Genomic DNA, 18,352 nt, shown 5'->3' with positions numbered 1-18,352 from the left:
GTTTTTGATTTTTATCTTTTTGGGTGGTAATGATAAACAGTGTCTATCAAAAATTGATATGAAATTTAATTAAAGTTAATGATCAGTATGAGAATGTGACAACGACGTTGAGCTTACACCCCTTTCGTCAGCCTATTGTGAGCTGTGCTAATTAGGACTGTCGCTATTTGCACGTATTTTGGGGGGTGCATGCTTCTGACATCACTTATTAAAAGTTTATTTTGGGGTACATTAAAAGTTGGCGAATTAATTGCCTTTTTAAAATATATACCAGTATATATCGAAACTAAAGACATTTTTTAAATTAAGTTTGCTTAAAGGTTATGAAAAAGAAAAAATATGAAAAAAAGTATGGATACAAATTTAAAATTATTATTTTTTATTTAAATAGAAAATTGTACATTTCCAAACAGTCTTGACAGCAGCAGAAGCATGTGAATGACTAATAAATGAAAGATAATCAGGATAACACTGCCACCTTCTGGCACATTGAAAACATTTCCAAAACAACAGTTTTAATAAGTTTGTCCTTTTTTTATAAAATAAAACAAAAACCTCTCTCTGTTTTCAACATTTTCGCATCCGTTAAATCATTTATGTCACATAATTTCCAATTTTCCTCACTACTCGCCAAATTCTTGAGCAAGGCAGCTTTTTACATCCCAAAAATAAAATAAAAGAACAAACCAATATCACATTTTTCATTATATACTTATTTAATGATAGAGTAAGATCATATATAAACAAATGTTCAAGAAAGGTTTCTCAAATAATACCAATACTTTCAAGTTTAACCAAAATCACCATATGATCAAAATATTTAAAATAAGACATGTTCATTTAACCAAGATGAGTTTGTGCTGAATTATGTCCATTGCTTTAAATCCCTGCAAAAAATGTAATGACTTAGTAGGCAAAAGTCTCCCAACACCAGCTGGGTAAGTGTGCAGAATGCTCCAATAGCAGGGATCAGCACAAAGACGAGATGATCAAAACTGAAACGTCAGAAACTGACCAACGCAATGCAATCGCTACCATTAAAAATGATGGAAAATTGTTGATAAAAAAGTAACTTGTACAAATGACCGTTTTCCGTACAAAAGATTGTAAAATGTAGTCATGGTGCAAACCAATGCAGGGTCTCTTTAGGTTCCGTGGAAACATGTAGAATGGGGGCAACGCTATGTGCACGGACCTGACTTGGGCCAACTCACCAAAGAGCAAAAAAGAAAAAGAAAAACACCATTCCACGTTTGCAGCAGCAATTTCCAGTTCAGAGTTTGAGATTTGAAGTTTATATTAAATTAAAATTACAAATAAGACCACAAGTAATATAGTATATAGAGGGGGGGAGCATCTTAAAAACACAAAACAAATAATTGTTAATTAACAACAGTAGAAAAATAAGAATCCACTACAACTCCAAAGCAAACATGAAAAAAAATTGTTCATAAGTGATTAAAGTACAGAAGTTAAATTATAAAACTAGATAAAAAAAACAAAACAAAGATGCACTAGACACAAACATCACCAGTACTTTTACTTGCAGTGAGGTATTGGTGCCACATTCCTAATGTCCAGCCGAGTGTTTGATTCCAATACATTTCTACTGAAAGAACTTGAGACCCGCAACGAGGAAGAACTTCTCCAGGAAGATCTCTGAATCAAGAACAGCGATGTGCGCAGCCCGACCAATGAGGGAATTGGCGGTATTGGGCAGGGCATGGATGACATCATATCGTACAAGATTACAGTCTTTGTTCTGGAGCACTGGCAGCAGAAGGTTTTGAATCATCTCGGTGTACATGGGCCCTGGTCAAGAAGAAAGTGATACAGAGGATGTTATGTGATGGAAGACTTTTCTGGCAAAAACTGTCTTCTGACAAAAACTGCAAATCCATAGTACTAACCTCTTAAAATATATCAAAAGTAGTTTTATCAATGTTTAAAGACCCACTCTAATGAAAATGAACATGCTCTTGTAGCATTTTTTCTTGTGAGAAACTTTATTTCGGTTAAGTTAAACAAACAAACTTAAAAACATCAACATAAACATTGACACTGATCAATGTCAACATAAACATTGAAAATAATAATAATAATAATAATAAATACATAAACATAACATAAACATTGAACAAAATTAACCGAAAAAGGTGTTGGGTGAAGCCAAGGCTTATTTCCCCAACCCTGAATACAAACATTACATCTACCTACAAACTGTTAGAACCTTAAATCAGAAAAGAAAAAAGATGAAAAAACCAAAAACCAAAAACAAAACAAACACTTCTCAAAATGACCTCACAACCACCAAAGTCTCTCAGTCCAGAAGGTATTTTTGAAACATTTTAACTTTATACATTTTCTTAAAGTGCAGTATGGATTTTGCATTTTTCAGTTCGTCTGATAATAAATTCCACATGTTGACCCCCTGAACAAAAACACTATTTCTTAATGCGTTAGTTCTGACCACTTTCTTTTTAAACATATCTTTACCTCGAAAATCATAATTATCAACTTTTATTTCGAACAAACTCAGTATTTTGGCAGGTACACATTGTTTTTTAACTTTAAACATAAAAATTCCAGTACTAAGATAAACTAAATCATAAAATTTTATTGCCCTTAATTTAGGAAATATTTGTTTTGTGGATTGATTGTATGAAGAGTGGTTTACAATTCTAATTGCTTTTTTTTGCAGAATAAAAATAGGTTTTGTATTTGACTTGTAACTATGCCCCCAGATTTCTAAACAATAGGTCAAATAAGGAATCATGAAGGAACAATATAGAATATACAATGTAGCTGTGTTTAAAAAATATTTGACTTTATGTAGGATGGCTAATGATTTGGACAATTTAGAGAGAATATAAGTTATGTGTGGTTTCCATGATAATGTATGATTCAAGATTACTCCCAGAAATTTTATTTCATTTACTCTTTCAAGAACAACATCCTCAATTTTTAACTCAGAGATGTTTTCCCATTTTCTATAGCCAAATATAATGTACTTGGTTTTATTTTGATTTAAAGACAGTTTGTTTGAATCAAACCATTGTTTGATTATGGATAATTCTTTTGTTATGTCTGAAAGAAGCTTTTCCAGGTTATCTCCAGATAAATACAAAGTAGTGTCGTCAGCATATAAAACACAATTTAACAAATCAGAAACTTTACAAAGGTCGTTTATGTATAAAATAAATAATATAGGACCCAATAGGGACCCCTGGGGTACTCCACATGTAACAGGACACATATCAGATTTTTCGTTATTGAAATAAACATACTGACATCTGTTAATAAGATAACTTTCTAACCAGGAATATGCTATTCCTCTAAAACCATATTTCTGTAACCTACTAAGTAACATAGTGTGATTTAATGTATCAAATGCTTTTTGAAGATCAACAAAAACGCCTACAGTAAATTTCTTCTTCTCTATCGAGGAAGAAATATGATCAACTAGATGCATTATCGCCATTGAAGTAGATCTACTAGCCCTAAAACCATATTGATCCTCATGCAATAAATTAAACTTTCCAATAAAATTGTTCATTCTTTTAACAAAAAGTTTTTCTAATATCTTGGAGAATTGGGATAATAATGAAATTGGTCTGTAATTTGTAAATATATGGCGATCTCCATTTTTAAAAATGGGAATAATTTTTGCTATTTTCATGTTATTTGGAAAAATGCCCTCCCTAAAAGACATGTTAAATATATGAGTTAGTGGTTCAACAATGAACTCAATTGTGTTTACATTTTTCTCACAATGGAGGAAATATTTAAAAGAATTTTAGGTTAAACTAGCATTTTTGAGTGTTTATTTATTTAAATCATTGTGAACCAGGAGCAGATGAAAAGATGCCTTTAAAGAGGCTTGTAGTTGTGACATAAAAGCTGCTACGGCAAGCCACAAGCATCCTGCTCTGCTCCATTCTGATGCATTAACTTGTAAACAACTAGATCCATGTAATTCTTCATTTTCCTCATCTGAAGTGAAATCTGACTCAAAGCTGTACGGCTGGATAACTCCAATATTGCTCTTCATTTTTGTTGCACTGCTGATGTTAGGTTGGGGAAGGGGGGTGAGGGGCTGTAAGCAAGCGGGAGAGGAAAAACTGCCAAAAAATATTTAAAAAAAAAAATAAGACCATTAGGAACGGTTTTGAAATAGATCAAAAGATGATTGGAGTTTAAATACTGATCTTATATGTAGTAAATAAGTCTAAAAAGTTGAACATGGATAAAAGTTTTGTGTGTCTCACCCGAATTTCTGTTCTCTTGTTCTGCTTAATGCAGAATATGATTATAACCTGGTGATTTTGACCACTATGACAAAAAAGTTCAATTAAAAAAAAACAAAAAGATTTTTTTAAACTCACCAGTTTGTTTGTCCTTTAATGCAGTTTTGCACATCTCAATTCGAGCAGAATGATAGGGAACATAGCGATCCTGCAGTGACCCCACCAGCACCACATTCTTAAAATACTGCAAACCTTAGGTAGAATAAGAGAATTATGACATCACACCCAACGCTTGTTTTGAATAAACAGAGAAATGTAGATTTCAAAAAAAGCGCAAATCTAACCAGATTTTTTGCTGAGTTTGTACAGGAAAGTTTGGCGAGGATCAGAGTGATCACGGCATGTCAGCTGCAATAGCGAACCAGACTTCTTCCACTTCTGCATGAACCACAGACCTGGGAATCAAATTGGAATCCTCATCATTTGGACAGAAAATCAGTAATAGTGCTAGAAAGAACCTGAGTTGTTACCTGTGTTGACCAAAGCAGAGCTGTTGTACAGTGTTCCCAGATGAGGTCCAGATAAGGAAAGAAACGTGTGCAGCTTGCTCAGATAACACTTAAATCTGGGTCTGGTCAGCACCGAGCGTACTATGAGGTTCCCGAGCGAATGACCAACAAAGCTGTGAAAGTTATGACATTAGAGATTAAACTGGCCGTCAAAAACATCCAGCAATCGGTTTCACAAGTTTATAAATAAAAATAATCAGAAGGCCTCCTAATGAATCACAAACAAAAAAAAAACACGACAAGCTGTTTCAAAATGTAATCAACCCTGATACTGACACGGCAAACAGTTTCTTACCTTATTTTTGACACAGTTAGATTGTAAAGCTGAATGTACTGCACTATTTCATCTAGCAGTCTGTCCGTCATCGACTCAAAGTCAGCAAAGGTATCATTCTGCAAACAGGAGTTTTAAAAAAAGAAACGCATAAAAGATGTATGTTCCTGTCATTATTTTGTGTTACTAACTGAAGTTTCAAAAAGATAAAAAAAAAAGACTAGCTTATTTAGCCCTTTAAGACCAGAGCTGTTACCATCATCAGCAAACGAACACACACTCTTTGACCTACCATAACTCTTTGACCATTAAAGCTATTGGTGTAATTCCAACGGATTCTATGCACCAATGTGCAATATTTTACATTGCAGTTTGTGGAGTTCATGATGGCTAACCGTGTAGAGCCCACTACATTAAAGAATTGACAGAAATGCTTTTTTAACCCTGTGATAAAATCCACAAAAATAATTTAGCAATATTTATATGTACAGTACAGACCAAAAGTTTTGACACACCTTCTCATTCAAAGAGTTTTCTTTATTTTCATGACTATGAAAATTGTAGATTCACACTGAAGGCATCAAAATTGTGAATGAACACGTGGAATTATATACATAACAAAAAAACTGTGAAACAACTGAAAATATGTCATTCTATTCTAGGTTCTTCATAGTAGCCACCTTTTGCTTTGATTACTGCTTTGCACCCTCTTGGCATTCTCTTGGTGAGCTTCAAGAGGTAGTCACCTGAAATGGTCTTCCAACAGTCTTTCCCAGAGATGCTTAGCACTTGTTGGCCCTTTGCCTTCACTCTGAGGTCCAGCTCACCCCAAACCATCTCGATTGGGTTCAGGTCAGGTGACTGTGGAGGCCAGGTCATCTGGCGTAGCACCCCATTACTCTCCTTCTTGGTCAAACAGCCCTTACACCTTAGCCTGTAGGTGTGTTTGGAGTCATTGTCCTGCTGAAAAATAAATGATGGTCCAACTAAACGCAAACCGGATGGAATAGCATACCGCTGCAAGATGCTGTGGTAGCCATGCTGGTTCAGTATGCCTTCAATTTTTAATAAATCCCCAACAGTGTCACCAGCAAAGCACCATCACACCTCCTCCTCCATGCTTCACAGTTGGAACCAGGAATGTAGAGTCCATCCGTTCACATTTTCTGAGTCGCACAAAGACACAGTGGTTGGAACCAAAAATCTCCAATTTGGACTCATCAGACAAAAGCACAGATTTCCACTGCTCTAATGTCCATTCTTTGTGTTCTTTAGCCCAAACAAGTCTCTTCTGCTTGTTGCCTTTCTTTAGCAGTGGTTTCCTAGCAGATATTCTACCATGAAGGCCTGATTCACACAGTCTCCTTTGAACAGTTGTTGTAGAGATTTGTCTGCTGCTAGAACTCTGTGTGCCATTGACCTGCTCTCTAATCTGAGCTGCTGTTAACCTGCCATTTCTAAGGCTGGTGACTCGGATGAACGTATCCTCCGCAGCAGAGGTGATTCTTGGTCTTCCTTTCCTGGGGGGGGTCAGCATGTGAGCCAGTTTCTATGTAGTGCTTGATGGTTTTTGTGACTGCACTGGGGACACTTTCAAAGTTTTTTTCAAAACGACTGACCTTCATTTCTTAAAGTAATGATGGCCACTCGTCTGTACTTAGCTGCTTTTTTCTTGCCATAATACAAATTCTAACAGTCCATTCAGTAAGACTACCAGCTGTGTGTCCACCTGACTTCTGCACAACACAACTGATGGTCCCAACCCCATTTATAAGGCAAGAAATCGTGAAGTGAAAAACATTTCAGGTGACTACCTCTGGAAGCTCACCAAGAGAATGCCAAGAGTGTGCAAAGCAGTAATCAAAGCAAAAGGTGGCTACTATGAAGAACCTAGAATAGAATGACATATTTTCAGTTGTTTCACACTTTTTTGTTATGTATATAATTCCACATGTGTTAATTCACAGTTTTGATGCCTTCGGTGTGACTCTACAATTTTCATAGTCATGAAAATTATTCCACCGTCTCCAGTGGAATAATAATCTATTACAGGGCAGAAAACATACCAAATTAACAACAATGGGTTCTTAAGAGTTTGGATCATGCAAACGAGACAGGGGTCTCACAAATGTGTGTATAAAATTTGATATGAATGGTTAAATAGTGCTAACGTTGAATTACTAAAGAGCTACAAAAGTGTTGCATTTTGGGATAAAGACACTTTTCTCTTCGTCAGAATCTGTTGGAATGGTGTTAGTTGGGTTAACGATTGAGAGGTTACGGTATATCAAAGATTGTCAACACTGGAGTTAAAGCTCCAATGCTAAAGGGTTAAATAAAAACTAGGCGCAAAGCTTAAAGGCATACCTGATTTCTCTCAGACATTAAAAAATCTATTCGGGCACCAGGGAGACCAAGCTCAAGGTAAGTCTTTACTAGTCTCAGGTCTGCGCTGTTACCTGCAGCAATGGAAAGAGTAGAAAGGCAAAACGATGAAATCATTGTAAATGAGCACTTTTGGTTGTTAAAGAGTGTGGTTGAAGCTTTCCTACCATCCAGACCATGGACACACACTATAAGGTGAATGCCTTCATCACAGTTTTCATCTTCCTCTAAGCTGAAATAGGGCACAGTAGATGCCAGCTCAGGAACCTCACTGTACAGGAAACCAGGGAGTTTGAGCTCTTTCATTTCCTCCTTGGCCTTGATGAACCTGCGCAGAATAGCAAATACACTCAATGACTATAACATTAAGTGGCGACTCAGGAAAAAAAAATAATAAAGATGGGGACTCACGCTTTCATCTGTGCCATGGGTGCACATTCGTACCAATGCAGATTGGAAGAAAAACCAGCGGTAGCAAAAGGTGCTCGACCCAAACTGTGTCCAACGCCACTGGAAGCTACACTGGAGCATATAGGAGCTTTTGATAAATCACTTCTTTCGTGGTGGTATCTAATGCCAAGCTGCTCCAGCAGGTAACTTGTCTCCTGAGGTGTTGCGTCGGAAGCTGCTGCTTGCTCATCGTCGGCTACACCGTTCACAAAAGCGTAGCCATCCCCTTCCTCATAGTAACCATTCTCAATCATCTCATGTTCCGTTTCGTTCTCGTCCTCCTCCACGTGTGGTTCTGTCTGGATTCCCAACGTGATAGCAGATGTTTCCAAGGGACTGATTTCAGACACATCTGTGCTAGAACGGGAGCCAAAGTAATTCTCTACCATCCCACGTTTGACCACATCGGTGCTGCTGGTGGCAGAGTTACTGGAGGGGAAGGTAGTATGTGGTTCACTGTGGGAATCTTTTAAAGTCTCAGTGTCTTCTACTTCCAATTCAGAAGAACTTTTGGTTTCAATTTCAAGGAGAATATCAGGTTTTCTCAGTTGAGACTCCTTTGAATTAGTGTTACTATCAAGTCTTCTGATGGCATCCCCAGAGAAAACTACACTCTGCTCCTGCACCAAGACATTGGATTTCCTCCCTTGTACTTCAGCTCCACTGGTGCTCTTGGAGGAAACGTCACCTTCATCGTCTGAAGGCAGGGAATTAATAGATGTGAGAGACGACTGGACTCCGCTTACTGTGCTGGTATTTCCTGGGAACAGAATTTCTGGCGTGCCAATTGGTTTTTGCTCTGAGCTTTGCTGAGCTGGTGGTGTAGCGGGACCCTGGAGGGTCTTCTCAGGCTGCAGAATTGAGACAATCTGGCCTGAGCAGGAATGCAATCCTAGAACCTGTTGAGTGGCAAAGGAGCTGGGCTCGCTGTCAATGCCGGAGTCTGAGAGACGGGATGAGGCACTGGGGGCTCTTCCATCTGGCAGTCGGATGCAATCACCTTTAACCTGCACTGAAACCACACGTGATTGGCTTGGCTGGCTCATACTTTTGCTTTGCGGTTCAAACACAGATTCTGCTGCAGGCTGGTGTGTTTCACCAGGGTACATCTGAGTAATCTGAGGAATATTGCTGCTGGGATTTCTATCGGTTTGAAGAAAAAATGTGACTTTATCACCTACTAATTGCTCCATGTTGCTTGTTTTCAGCTCAGCAGAATTCTGTGATGGCTTTTGGCCACTGAGATCCACCTTCTCCTCCTCCTGCATTCGTTGGCATGTCGCAGTAACCCCAGTACCTGCCTGAGGATTACTGTACATAGAAACATTTTCACAACTAGATTTCTGACAAGCAGGAGTATTAATCTTGTATTCTAAAACAGGGTTATCTGCACAGATTTCAGAATCAGCTGATGTGGCGCAAGGATCGTAAAAATAATCAGGATTAGTTTGTAAATGACTGCTGGAGTCCTCCTGTAACGCATCCCGTACATGATCTTGTTTGACTTGAGCCTCTTCTTCTTTGTACTTTGTGCTGGTATAAGGAGTTTTAAGGTTTTTATAGCCCACCAACACCACAGAGTCCTTCGAGCCTTGCCGTGTCAACTTCTTGGAGCTGTCAGTCTTTGAAATTTTCTTCAGTTTTACTGATTTGCCTTTAGATTTGGGGAGTTGATCAAAGTTCTCTGGCCAGTTGCTATCGGTTGGGACAAAAGAGGTCTCGGGTGTGGGGTTGCTTACAGCACTGCAGTCCTTTGAATTTGGCTTGTCCACTTTGTTTGAAGCTGAACCCGGCCTTGTGTTATGCATGACCAGCCAAGGTCCGTCACGATCTTGGGGAAAACACATTAAAAATTAGTATTTGTACTCACGCACAAGAGAAATAACCTTACTTCTACTAACCCTCTGTGATTGAATCCAGGTATCTATCTTCAAAGATTATTGGCAGGGAACTAACGTCACCATCAAGTTCAGCACATTCCACTGGCAGTGGAGGCAAAGATAAGAAGTAGTTGGAGCTTTTGATAGCATTAGTCATCTGTTGATGACTGTGAGCACTGACGAAGAAAAAAAATTAAGAAGAAAACAAGTAAGAATGAAAAAAAAAAAACGGATATTTTTTTTATTTACATTAACAAGAACTTACTGTAGCTCTTGATATGCCAGAGCTGATTGTCTTGGGTGTTCAAGACAAAAGAAAGCCTCAGCAAAACGCCTGACCTGTAAAAATCACAGCCTTTACATTTACGAAACACACACTTTTGACTATCTTTATATCTTATTATCTTTAAGAATTTGTCTAATTACTATGTTTTAAAATTCATTTTGTTTTGGGGAGGGAATAATAAAGTATGATTGAATTAAATTCAGTATTGATATTGAAGGGTGTTTTACACCGAGGCTGTGTCCGAATTCCCACCCTAACTTCAAAGACATTATATAGTGCGGGACTATGTAGTGCCCTGGATTTTAAAGCAATTTGGACATCATGCTCACTAATTAGTTTTTTTTTAAAACGGCGAATTTGACGTCATCGATTTCACGAAGTTAAAATTTAATTGATATGAGCATTTTGCGACGATCATTCATGAATTCACTGTCATCTGAATTCATGTTTTTAAAAACAAAAAGAAAAACTTTTTTTTGGCTAAATTTGTTCAGACACAATGCATTGTGGTCTATATTTGCCAATCTAGTGAGCATCAATGCACACTTGTTTTTCGCAGAGACGTCTGGGAAACCTCTAGGCTCTCAATATTAGAATTATGGTTTCGGACAGCCCCAAAAAATGGTGAACCGACTATATAACGCACTATGTAGTGAGTAGTGAAGGATTTCGGACACAACCCAGGACTTTCTGACTGTATTCAGAAATAACTTAATATAGCTCCACCATGAAATTACAGTTTAGGATCAGCTTCACAACATTTCTTTAAAATAGAACTACTAGCGTGTTTATGTTCATATACGATTAAGGAAGTGGATCTTACTCTTAGTGTATGATGCTCCATAGCCAGACGGGCGGCGATATGCTCTTGCAGGGACACAACCTCAAGGAACTGACCCCAGAGAGCCATGAGGAGAGAGCAGAGCTGAGCCAGGTTCATGTTTACCAGTTCAGCCAGTTCATCTGGGGACTCTGCTTTCTGCTTAAAGTATGAAGGAACCCAATGGAATTATAAAACACAAAAAAACATCAACATGATGGTTAAAATACAATAAAAATATATAACAGTGTAAAAGTGATAAATCCTAATATACATTTTGTCACAACTTTGTGGTCAAATTTGGAGTTTACTCCAGTCGATTGCAGTTAGGGTTGCACATTACAAGACAATAACATTATACAAATAAACACTGCATGTATCTTAGAGATTTTTAAAAAGGCTTGGATGGCAAATAAAATCAATGAACTATTAAAAAAAAAAAAAAACACTATTAAGTAGTAATGTAAAATATACTGTGGTCCCTCGCTTTAATGTGGTTCCCTTTTTGCGATCTCGATGTTTTTTTTTTACCGTGTTATTTTGTTAGCTTTTTTACTGTGAGTTGTGCTTTCTGATTGGCTGCATCTCCTCTGTGCCGTCTCTCCTGTACAGTAAAGAATGCGTTTAGTTTGCCAAATCTAAATAAATCTTCGATCACTGTCAGATCTTTGTTTTCATTCTGTATTGGACTCATTTCCCTAAGGTTTGAACTTTGACAGATTAAACTTGAGAAAATGTTCCATTCTGTTTGAGAAGAGTGTATAAATTGTGTGGGGAGGGACTCAACATCTATCTATAATAATTGCAAAAAATACATGCTTGAACACAATACAGCAAAGCACATTTCAGTTTTCATCTCTTGATTGTGTAATTATCTGAAGAAATCTATTTCCATTGACCATCAGGAAAAGCTTTTCGTGTCTGATCTCTAAGGAAGAATTAGGAAAGAACCAAAAAAACGGAACCGTCTTACCTTGACATGTTCACACAGCTCCGTCAAACGGGCTTCAACATCATGTTGTTCTAATGAAGCAAAATCATTTTGATCAATTTTAACAGAAAGTTGCAAGAAACAAATGTTGATTCAAACAACAGGGTTAATATAAAGCACTGCAGACAGATGCTGGTGCTAGAAGACTTTCCTCTAAAGCAGTTAGACAGTCAGTAAGAAGTGCAAGAATTTAGAAAACCATTTGCTAGTTTATAAAGATGCAAAGAAATGATATGCAGCACATAAAGGATGACAGACATTTTAGATGTATGGTCTGGAAAGTGGGTAATAAAAAAGTGGTGTTTTTTTTTCCAAGAAATAAGCTGAAGTGAAGAGAAAAAAGAAGAGAAAAGCAGGTTGATTTAAATTACCGAGGATTGAAACGTACCTATGTAGACGTGCCTCTGACCTCGCGGATAGGGTCTTCTGAGAACTCTCTCATATACGACTTGCATGCTGGGCTTGGCTAGCAGGATTGCACATATAGGCATATTTAACTTTTTAACTCTGGGATTGTTCAGGCTGGGCTAATATCTATTGATCTGTGTGGATTCTCTTAGGTGATGAGAGTTAACGTGCATAGATAGTAGTAGTGTTTCGTTTAGTTTTACCACTGAGTGAAGGTATGCCTTTTTTTTTTTTTAAGATTCTCCATTACCTAGAAGGCAAACAGACAGGCTGCTGCTTGTGGAAAAGGCTATAAGACTGCTTAATGATATGTGGAGGAATCAGGTGAAATGGCATGGGATCACAAATGTTGGGTTCTTTTGTAACACAAATAATATTTGCAATGGAAAATGGGATTATAAAACATAATGCTGATGACATTTCTTGTAGCCAAACATAAAAAAAACATGCAAAACATCTTAAAAGTAAATAAATATATGCAAAAATGAAAAAAACAATAAAGCACAAGGTGAAAACAAAGTAACATCCTGTTTGATGATCCATTGAAATCTAGATTTTTTGCTCCGTCTGGACTTGTCATAACCACAAACTGATAAAATCTGGTTTCAAAACACAGTGCGGCTTACTGTACCTAGTTCCATTCGATGAGAGGAGGGCAGGTTTTTGGTGATTGAAGTGAAGAAGCCAAAGAGACCCTGGTAGGCAGTTAGGAGTTTGGAGCACAGATTGTGGTGCAGGCTGAAGGCATGCTGCAGACAGTGGTCAGACACCAGGAATGTCCTGCCCTAGAGAACCACAAAAGATACAAACAGGGGAACTCTGTGACTAAATACCTGCATCCGTCATTCAAGTAAAGATCTTCCAGCAAAGGAATGTTGCCTTAAGCGATGGAAAATGAGCAAAAGGAAAGAACAGTTGGAAATAGTTGGGCTATGTTCATGATGGACATGTTGCTTTGTGTTGTTCATTCGTTAGCATGCATGCATGTATGTCTTTTAAACTCCATGAACTTTGTTTCAGACTAAAACATTCTTTTCTGAGGCTATACTGTGATGGTAAACAGCCATGATGATATAAAACATGTATTATACTGATTGTAAAATGTCTTATTTAACTTTAATCTACTGTAAAGCAAACTTCTGAGATGATTTCATACAAAACAGCACCACTAAGGCCTGTATGTTCATGGGCTGCAGTTGCTCCAGTTCAGACTAGTTTAAGACACGAATTGACAGAAAATAAGGACAGTTTTCACCGCATTGGCATTTCATAAATGTCTCACAGAATCCAGATAATATATGGGCTAACATTTGCCAGAGGTGCAGCAAAAGGAATAACATTTGTACACCTGGAATGTCAAGTTCTTATTTTGTCTTTCATAAGTTACAATTTCGCGTCATACATTGTGAATCCTTACAAAATGGCCTAACATGTTTTACACTCGCATTAATGGAAACAAAAAGACAAATGGGTTCGAAAAACAAGAGAGAAATACTTGTAAACATCAAGAAACTCAGCAGCTCTTGCAAAATAAGCGTAAATCAGAATCAGAAGTACTTTATTGGTCCCACGTGTGGGAAATCTGTTTTTGTAAACAAAAAGCAAAGGCATTAAGGCTGCTATGAAAGAGATTCGCTTACATCTGGTGAAACTTGTTTGACGTAAGTGCTGCCAAACACCACGTTTTCCAGAGGTGGAATGACCGAGTCTTTGCTCTGTGCTGGAGCGTTTCGGTTCAGCCACGTAGTTTTCACAGGTCGAGGAAAACTGGAGAGAAGAAAACAGACTGAAATCAAGCTAAGCTCAACACAAAAAGAGTTATTTACTACACGTTTTGACATTTGATGCATTTTCCTACATTTTAAGTGAGGGATAATATCTAAGGAGATGTTCATTATCAGAATTTAATGGACGACACAGAGGCGTGAACCGTCTGATGCAAATGCTTCCGTAAAGTCCATTTATGTCTGATAATGGAGACCTTGAAAGGCATTATCCTGTTGATACCATGGTCACTTACAAAAGAGATAACTTTTACAATAATATAAGTACTTAAGTCATTTTTGACACTTTAATCAGTCTATTTGACACACTGTGGGACGTGCTGTCATGGTAACATGAAGCTCGCTCTGCCGCAGAGGACTAACCAGCAGAGGAAAGTGGCATAAATGCTAAACGATACAAAGCATTATTCCTTCAATAATTAATAATAAAATTATTTATAAACACTTATTTCCTCTGTAACAGGCAATGAAGTAACCAAGACAGAAAGACAGACTTCAAACTATTTATAATTAAATGCAATATTGCTGCTGATGGTAAAATTTTAAAAAGAAGGCATGTCTATCTTAGAGCCATTTGCTGTTGCGCTCAACTGTGAAGTAACGTCTGTCCATCTATGTTCCATGTTTCTGTTATTCAGGTTGATGCAATAATTTAGAACATTCAGGCTATCTGACGGAACTTTTTACACTGGCGTCTATCATCACTTTTTTAATGGACACCCCACAGCCAATGAGAATTGAGTATTTACCAAGACCATGGTATAAGGAATTGTTAATGGACTATTTCCCAATGAACTATCTTTAATCAATAGAGAGAACACTGACCTGATAAGGGGCTGATGTAGTGCAACAAGCGAGGCATGGATGGCTACGGAGATGACGGACAGGTGGAAATAGTCAAACATTATATTGATGTGTTGATGGATGCCTCGCTCAAGGCTAAAGTGCAAATGAAGTGTGCGGCTACTGATGTTCTGTAGGGAGCTTGAATCTTCTGGCCTGTTAAGATCATAAAAATCAAGACAAAAGGTTTAAGTAGTGCATTCATTCCATTTAACCATCTGTTTCCTATATCCTGTCCATACACTGAAATACTCACGTGTAATCGCCATCTGTGAAGTATAACTCCAGGAGGAGTTGGAAATCCATCTCATTGAGAGACTCCTCCACCTGAAAGTCATAAAAAAAAAAGCCAGTTCAATTAGCATTCTTGTTCTTCAATAGTTTGTCCCATTCCTCTGAAGTGTCTATACTATAAATGAAGAGATATTTTCAAAGATTAAAATGGATTCCTATGGTAGATACGAATGGAAAGACACTTGCTGTTAGAATCAGTGCAGTGGACTCTGTTCACCCACCTTTTTCTCATCGAGCAGCATTGTAACTTTGAACAGAAGAACATCGTTGACCACAATCTCTTCATTCTTGTAGAGGATTTGAAAAGTTTTGCTACAGATGACATCATCCTGGACTGAAGCTGGGAAAGCCAGATCACAGTCTACATGGGAAGAAAAAAAATAGATGGGCTGCAGTCGACCTTTAAGTTTTTTCTTTAATAAATGAATAATGCAAGGAATTTTTTAGACCAAATGATAGAACGTTTTTTAAGGACTTGCACAGTGTATTTCCTATGTCACAAGTAATCTTTTTTTTCCCATCAGAATAGCTTGAATGAAGAAATTCTTTTATAATAATTTTAAGCTTCTTTTTTATATATATGTCCTCCGTTATCAGAAAAATGCAAAAAGAACATGTTAAAAACAGCAAAAACACCATTTCAGAGAGGATATTTAAATCAGACACTTGATAAAGATTTTAAGGTGAATGCTCCTTTTATCAAAGATCATAACACTATCAACTTATATTGCCATCTACAATGTTATTAATTATTAACCAATTTTATTTGTGCGATGTAACCTGAGATGAAGGAAAGCATCCGAAAGTTTAAAAATAAGAAGAAAAAATCAGTAAAAGCATGCATTTTACTGTTTAATGTCTTATTGTGGGACCCAATTCCCAGATTAAATAAATGGTTACAAACAGAAGGCCTTTTGCAAAATGCAAACACTGAACAACTGTGAACTCAACAAGATCAAGAAAGTTCAGTAAAACCGAATCATTACCCCTGGGATGAAGTAAACTGGCCTCAACTTTGTGTGGAAAACGAGGTGGCACCTTAAGATTGGCACGCATCTGGTAGAATCTGAAAAGCAAAACAATAGAACAGGCATTTTTATGTAAGTATGGATACGTGCTCTTCAAGAATCCACGAAATAAGTTGTGGGGTTCCCCAAGGGTCGATTTTAGGGCCAATACTTTTTAATTTGTATATGTTGCCTCTTGGGGAGGTCATCAGGAGACACGGCGTTGACTTTCACAGCTATGCTGATGATACACAGCTTTACATCGCCGTGTCTCCTGATGACCTTGAACCTGTCAACACTCTTTTAAACTGCATTTTAGAAATAAAGTTGTGGATGGCAGAAGATTTCTTACAGCTCAACCAAGACAAAACTGAAGTTTTAATCATCGGTTCTGAAGACAAGAGAGAGATGATTTTACCACATCTTCATAATTTTAAACCTTCTCAATGTGTGAGAAACCTGGGCGTACTTTTTGACTCTGAGCTAAATTTTATCCCACACATTAAAAATGTCGTTAAGACAGGATTTTATCATCTTAAGAACATTGCCAGAGTCCGCCCGTTCCTCTCTCTTGCCAGCACAGAGGTACTAATGCATGCTTTTATTTTCAGTCGTTTAGATTACTGTAATGCCCTGCTCTCTGGTTTACCCAAAAAGTCTATTTCAAATCTACAGCTATTGCAGAACTCAGCGGCACGAGTTCTGACGAGGACCAGGGGGCGGGAACACATTACACCGGTTTTAAAATCGCTCAATGCTGGCCTCTTAGTTGTTCCCAAGGTGAGGACCAAAACTTATGGTGAGGCTTCGTTCTGCCATTATGGTCCTCGCCTGTGGAACGGCCTTCCGGAGAGCCTCAGGGCCGCAGAGACTGTAGAGGTTTTTAAGAAGAGGCTCAAGACCCACCTTTTTAATTTAGCTTTTAGTTGATTTTAACTGCTAATTTATTCTATTAGTTTAAGTATAGGCTATTTTATGTATTTATTTTAATTTTACGAATCTTATTTTCAATTTTATGTTTTTAATTTTAGCATCTTATGATTTTAGCCCCAGTGTTTCTTGAGGGGGTCTTTTCCTCCAGGGATTGCCGGCTTGGTCAGCGGTTGTTGCTGCAGTTGTTGCCCTTGCTGGGGCGGCTGGGGTCTAATTTTACAGCTTTTGGCTGTGAGGGGGACCCCGGTGTTGTCCCGGTCTGGGTGGGCACTGTGGCGATGTTCCGTTGGCCGGGCTGGCTCCTGGTATGAAAGGATTCCCAGATACTGTTTCCTCACAGCAGAGCCAAGCCATACTTGTTTGTTTGTTTATTTATTTATTTATTTATTTATTCTTTTACAGTTACATAGTCATATTTCATTGTACGTGGGAGCCATGGGTCATGTGGTTTAATGGAGGGGAGTGGGAAGGGTGAAGTGTGGGTTGGGGTTTTTATTGTAATGTTGTGTGTTTACTGTTTTTAGTGTTAAAGCGCTTCGAGCTGCACAAAGTGCATGAGAAGCGCTATTTTATAAATAAAGTTTGATTTGATTTGATTTGATTGAAAAAACCTTCAATTAGCTTGGTTTAGCCAGGACGTTACTAGAGGACCAGCAAAAAGGGTTACGAACCGCAAAGGTTAGAAACAAAGTTCCTTCACTTGTAAACGGACACCGCACTTGTCATAAATAAAACATCAGGGTTTTCACTGCCTGTCAGACATGTAATAAACCTAAGCGTTCAAAGTACTGATGAGTCCCAAATACCAGGCAAGAGCTTCATGACATACGAAAGAAAATGTGGAGACTTCTAAAATCATGCCTTTTATGGGATGTGCACTTTTCACACTAAAAGCCCTTTAAAAAAAATCTTGTGTTTAATACAAACCAAAAAAAATGGAGAGCATTTTTTTTAGCACCTTTAAACTATGTTGACATTCACACTGACACCGACTTGAAGAAGTGAAACTATTTTTCTAAATTGACTGAAAGATTTCTACAGCATTGAAGTGGCAGAAACACTGATATACTAAAGTAGAAATCAAAGATCAAACAAAAAGCAGTTTTATATGAATCTACTTGCTTTAAAGTCAAAACCATTGAGGAATAGTAACATAGCCGCCCCCCCAACACCACTACTAT

General features: G+C 37.7%; 1 protein-coding gene across 4 annotated transcripts in view; it reads right to left on the bottom strand.

Moving 5' to 3' along the window:
• Positions 1-358: 358 nt before the first annotated feature.
• The window catches only part of fam135a (family with sequence similarity 135 member A), a 20,800-nt gene continuing 2,806 nt past the window's right edge, over positions 359-18,352 (bottom strand). Inside the window, exons 3-21 of one of the 4 annotated variants that reach the window (XM_011484568.3) lie at positions 16,218-16,297; positions 15,453-15,592; positions 15,194-15,264; positions 14,920-15,093; positions 13,951-14,077; positions 12,942-13,095; positions 12,291-12,368; positions 11,885-11,934; positions 10,915-11,073; positions 10,071-10,144; positions 9,827-9,981; positions 7,887-9,756; positions 7,643-7,803; positions 7,458-7,549; positions 5,112-5,209; positions 4,778-4,929; positions 4,592-4,702; positions 4,386-4,499; positions 359-1,812 (exon numbers count right to left, since the gene is read on the bottom strand). In XM_011484568.3, coding sequence (XP_011482870.1) covers positions 1,607-1,812; positions 4,386-4,499; positions 4,592-4,702; positions 4,778-4,929; positions 5,112-5,209; positions 7,458-7,549; positions 7,643-7,803; positions 7,887-9,756; positions 9,827-9,981; positions 10,071-10,144; positions 10,915-11,073; positions 11,885-11,934; positions 12,291-12,368; positions 12,942-13,095; positions 13,951-14,077; positions 14,920-15,093; positions 15,194-15,264; positions 15,453-15,592; positions 16,218-16,297 — 4,066 coding nt within the window. In that variant the 3' untranslated portion in view covers positions 359-1,606. The remainder of the gene's footprint in view (positions 1,813-4,385; positions 4,500-4,591; positions 4,703-4,777; positions 4,930-5,111; positions 5,210-7,457; positions 7,550-7,642; positions 7,804-7,886; positions 9,757-9,826; positions 9,982-10,070; positions 10,145-10,914; positions 11,074-11,884; positions 11,935-12,290; positions 12,369-12,941; positions 13,096-13,950; positions 14,078-14,919; positions 15,094-15,193; positions 15,265-15,452; positions 15,593-16,217; positions 16,298-18,352) is intronic. The other 3 variants (XM_011484569.3, XM_020709673.2, XM_004077433.4) reach the window with 3 other exon arrangements.

Source organism: Oryzias latipes, chromosome 15 (genome assembly GCF_002234675.1).
Source record: "Oryzias latipes chromosome 15, ASM223467v1".
In the NCBI taxonomy this organism is placed as follows: domain Eukaryota; kingdom Metazoa; phylum Chordata; class Actinopteri; order Beloniformes; family Adrianichthyidae; genus Oryzias; species Oryzias latipes.
This window is presented reverse-complemented; position numbering and strand designations above follow the sequence as displayed.